Source organism: Protopterus annectens, chromosome 10.part0 (assembly GCF_019279795.1).
Source record: "Protopterus annectens isolate FY-2018-M chromosome 10.part0, PAN1.0, whole genome shotgun sequence".
NCBI classification, from domain to species: domain Eukaryota; kingdom Metazoa; phylum Chordata; order Ceratodontiformes; family Protopteridae; genus Protopterus; species Protopterus annectens.
This window is the reverse complement of record NC_056744.1, coordinates 1,084,062,722-1,084,067,016: the sequence shown is the minus strand read 5'-3', so window position 1 is coordinate 1,084,067,016 and position 4,295 is coordinate 1,084,062,722. Positions and strand designations below refer to the sequence as shown.

The 4,295-nt window shown below is 43.3% G+C and overlaps 1 protein-coding gene across 1 annotated transcript in view; it reads right to left on the bottom strand.

Moving 5' to 3' along the window:
- Positions 1 to 378: 378 nt before the first annotated feature.
- Positions 379 to 4,295, bottom strand: part of CMPK1 (cytidine/uridine monophosphate kinase 1) — a 333,789-nt gene continuing 329,872 nt past the window's right edge. The window contains exon 6 of the mRNA XM_044085830.1: positions 379 to 546. Coding sequence (XP_043941765.1) covers positions 505 to 546 — 42 coding nt within the window. The 3' untranslated portion in view covers positions 379 to 504. The remainder of the gene's footprint in view (positions 547 to 4,295) is intronic.

Genomic DNA, 4,295 nt, shown 5'->3' with positions numbered 1-4,295 from the left:
CGGCGCAGTGGTGCAGCGGTTAATGCTGTCGCCTCACAGCAAGAGGTTCTCCGGTTCAATTCTCGGCTGGGGTGCCTTCTGTGTAGAGTTTGCATGTTCTCCCTGCGTTCGCGTGGGTTTCCTCCGGGTACTCCGGTTTCTTCCCACATTCTAAAAACATGCTTCTGGAGCATTTCTCCCCGGGCCTCCGCTGAAAACAGGATCTGTGGAACCTAGTCGGACTTGCCCAGTCAACAAATGTTAAATAAATAAATAAAAAATAACCTCTCACAAAAAGTGCTATTCCATTTCTTGCATAAAAAAGGGGGCTCTTATAAAGACCCACTCTTAAAAGACACTGAAGTACAGTCATTAAATAATCAAACAAAACACTATCACTCTTGGTTGAGACAATGTATTTTATTATTAACACAACAAATGATCTCCAAGGGCAATTTTAAAAAATAAATGCAGCAGCAGCTTTTCAGTAAAATTCAAGCGTGGTACTTCTACAAAAATGTGCAGTCAAGCTTCCTTGTCAAATATTTTCTTAACTTCTTCAAAAACCTGTGGTGAATAAAAATAATCAGAATCAATAATTTAACAAAAAGTAAAATTTAGCAGGCAGAAACTACATTTCCATTTTACTAAGAGGAGTAGTAAATACGGAAATGCAATTAAATGACTATGTTAAAAAAAATATTGCAATTAACAGCTCTGCTATACACACATTTTAGCACAAAAAGTCTAACAGATCTCCTACATGCAACATTAATTTCAGCTACTTTCAAACTTAAAAGGCTGAACAGGTTACATTATGCATCCAGTCAGAACAGCGTTTTTCTTTTTTTCTGACAGCAAAAGTGAAAAGTAAATTCATCACTTCAAATTAAAGCACAATGAGTAAGACTAGAAAAAACAAGGCTCATGCTTTACTTCTTCCTCACCTGTTTATTTGTTAGAGGAGCATTCTTGTAAAACTGAGAGCTCTATCATTTTAAGTCCTCCAACAGCATAATACTACTGGTAAACAAATACAGTCACTCTGGACCATTTAAACCGTAAAAGACATAGGCAATAAAGACAAAGGTGTAAAAATATCAAATGCTTCCCTCTTAAATGGCAATGCAAAGTCCATAAATAATGAGCGTACCATCTGACCAGTTGAAAGCTGAAGAGCAGTGAGACACAAACGGGAAGTAAAATTTTACACATGTTCAGATCTTAATACGAACAGTGTACAATAATCACTAGGTAGTGGCTCCAGAAGGTAGCACAAACCCACAAACCCTCAAACCACTGCTGCAGCAAACTTCCCTGTAGAGTTACAATAGACATTCAATTTTACAATGTTTAGTACAGGTCTGCACTCAAGGCCAGGCCTGTCACTTTACTGTAGTAGACTAATGGACATGAGCCCCTAAAAAGTTTTTTCATCCTTTAATCTTTGGTCTGATTACTGCAGTCTCCATTTGCCTACAGTGTGACTGAGTACATAACATAACCATGTAGTCCACAACCATGCTAAAAAAAAAAAAAAAAAAAAAAAAAAAAAAAAAAAAAAAGAGACAAAAAGTAAGAGCTCCACAAAGTCAGTGGAACAGACCCCCCCCCCCCCAGAAGGGCAGTGAAATAGCAGCCCTAAAGCAGTGGCATAGTCAGGGTGCAGCGAAGGGGGCAGTAATCAGTAGATGCTGACTGGTCTTCAGTGCAGTGCATAGGTTTATAGGTTCATACTAGGCTATCTGCCCTGGGGCAATTATAAGCCTAGCCCGATTCTGTATGGCTTACGCCACCCCTTGATTTGAGTATACTGTGCCCTTTTTAAGGTTTAGTTTACTGTGCCTCTGTCTAATAGTGACACGGGAGTAATCCCTGGGACAAACCTACGATCCCCATCCACCTATCGAGATTCTTCTTGAAGAGATTCAGTGAGGTGCTCTGCCTCACATGAACTGGAATTCTATTCCAGAGCAAAGGGAGCCTCTGGGTTATGAACCTGTCCCTCCAGCAAGTTCTATTTATTTCTGTGCTGAGGTTCAAGTCCCTCGAGCGTGTGGCTCTAAGGGATTTAGATTTACTGAGGTGGAGCATGTCCATTAATTCTGGATTTGACATAGCTTTGTATGTCAGGCATAGATCGCCTCGAAGTAGGTGGTATGCAGCTGAGTAGAGCTGGAGTTTTTTTTAACCAAGCAGCATATGGCATCTGTTTGAGACCCTTGATCCTCTTGGTGAGATACTTTTGGGGGTCTTTCTAATTGCTGCAGGTGTCGGGTAAGGTACATCCCAAAAGGGTCATTGTATTTTATGATGGGCCTGATGAGGGATGAATAAAGGGGCACGATTACCTCTCTTGATCTAGATGTGAAACCCTTCGTGATGAGGTGGGCTATGTAGAAGGTCTTTCTAACCACTTTGGCAGTGTGGTTTTCAAAGGAGAGATTGCCATCAACTTGGGTCCCCAGGTCCCTAATAACTTTCTCTGTACTTAATGGGTTTCCACCTATGTGGTAATTTGTGGGCACATTGTTTTTGCCGAAGGGTATGACTATACATTTTTTGGCATTTAGCTTTAAACCATGGCGCTGGCACCAGTTATCTGTCTCTGTGAGACCTTTTTGAAGGATGTTTGTGTCAGCTGGAGAGTTGATTATGGCACCCAGTTTGCAGTCGTCTGCGAACTTGGTGAGCCATAGTCCTCCCACGTTTGCCTGTACCTCGGAAAGGTATATACCGAACAAGAGTGGTCCCAGAACAGAACCCTGTGGGATGCCACTTGTGACTGGTTTCGAGTCGGACATGGCTCCAGCAACTCTCACTCTGTGGGTTCTGTCTTTGAGCCAGTTTGCGACCCATCTTGTGACATAGGGGTTTATATTTAAGCTGGATAGCTTATCTATGATGCCCGAGTGGGGTATTGTGTCAAATGCCTTTGCAAGGTCCAGACAGGCTGTGTGGACTACCTTCCCTTCATCTATGGCTTTGGTGACTGTTTCGAAGAAGTCAACCAGGTTCAAAAGGCAGGATCTGCCCTTGACAAAGCCGAACTGGGTAGGATCTAGTGTCTGTAGGTCCCCAATGTCTTTGTTTATGAGTTCCATGATGATCCTCTCCATAGCCTTGCAGACTAAGCTAGTCAGGCTTATGGGGCGATAGTTTCCAGGGTCCGTAGAGGCTCCACCTTTGTGGAGTGGGATCACTGTTGCTGTACGCCATTCTGTGGGCACATATCCTGTAGTGAGGCTGAGATTGTATAGCTGTTTTATTTGAGGGATTAGTTCCTCTTGGAGTTCATGTAGGACGCAACCTGGGACACCATCTGGTACCATGGAAGCAGTGTTTTTTGCTTTGGAGAGGGCAGCCTTCATCTGAGCATCAGAGATGTTTGGGAGGCAGCCCTCTGCCGGGATAGATACTTGCTCTTTTGAGGGGGAGGGGGTGGAGAAGTTTGCACTGAACCTGTCTGCCAGGATATTGGCGATGTCTGTGGGTTCAGTGTATTTTCTGTCGTTTAGAATCAACTCAGAACAAGTCTGGGAGTTGCATCCTAGGTTTCTAACATAACTGAAAAAAGCCTTATGATTGTCTTTGGTGTCCTGTGCAATTTTTCTCTTGAAGCTGGCCTTGGAGGATTTTATGAGGGATCGTAATTTTTTGCTAGTACTGATCAGAGATACCTTCCTTATTAGGGATTTTGCTCTATCATGTAGTAGCTTCCTCCTTCTGTTGTACAGTTTATTTATGGCAGGGGTCCACCAGACTGGACGCCTGCCTTTGGATGACTGGGTCTTAGTTTTGTTTGGGATAGCATGATCCATGCATTCCTGGAGATGTCCGTAGAATGCGTTTATATAGGATTCTGCAGTTTGGGCCGTAGTTTCCACTGGCCCTGGGGCCTTGAAGGATTCCACTTCGGTTTTGTGAAGTGAGAAGTTCGCTTTTGAGAAGTTTTTCACTGTGGTTTTCTGGGCTGGGGGTGGGGTCGGGATGTGGACATCCAGTGAAATTAATTTATGGTCTGATCTTACCAATGAGGGATATACTTCTGGTGTGGAGCATAGAGTCCCCATGTTGGTAATGATCAGATCTAATATGTTGTCCCCTCTTGTGGGAGTGGTGACTAGTTGTTCCACAGCATTTGAGTTTATAATTTCCAGGAACCTTTGGGCTAAGGTGCTGGGGCTTGAGTAGTGCTCCCAGTCAATGTTTGGGTAGTTGAAGTCGCCCAGTATAATGGTGTTCGGAGAGATCTTCATGTTCTCCAATGTTTTCAGGAAAGCCGAGTGGGATTCCTGACTTTGAGAGGGTGGTCT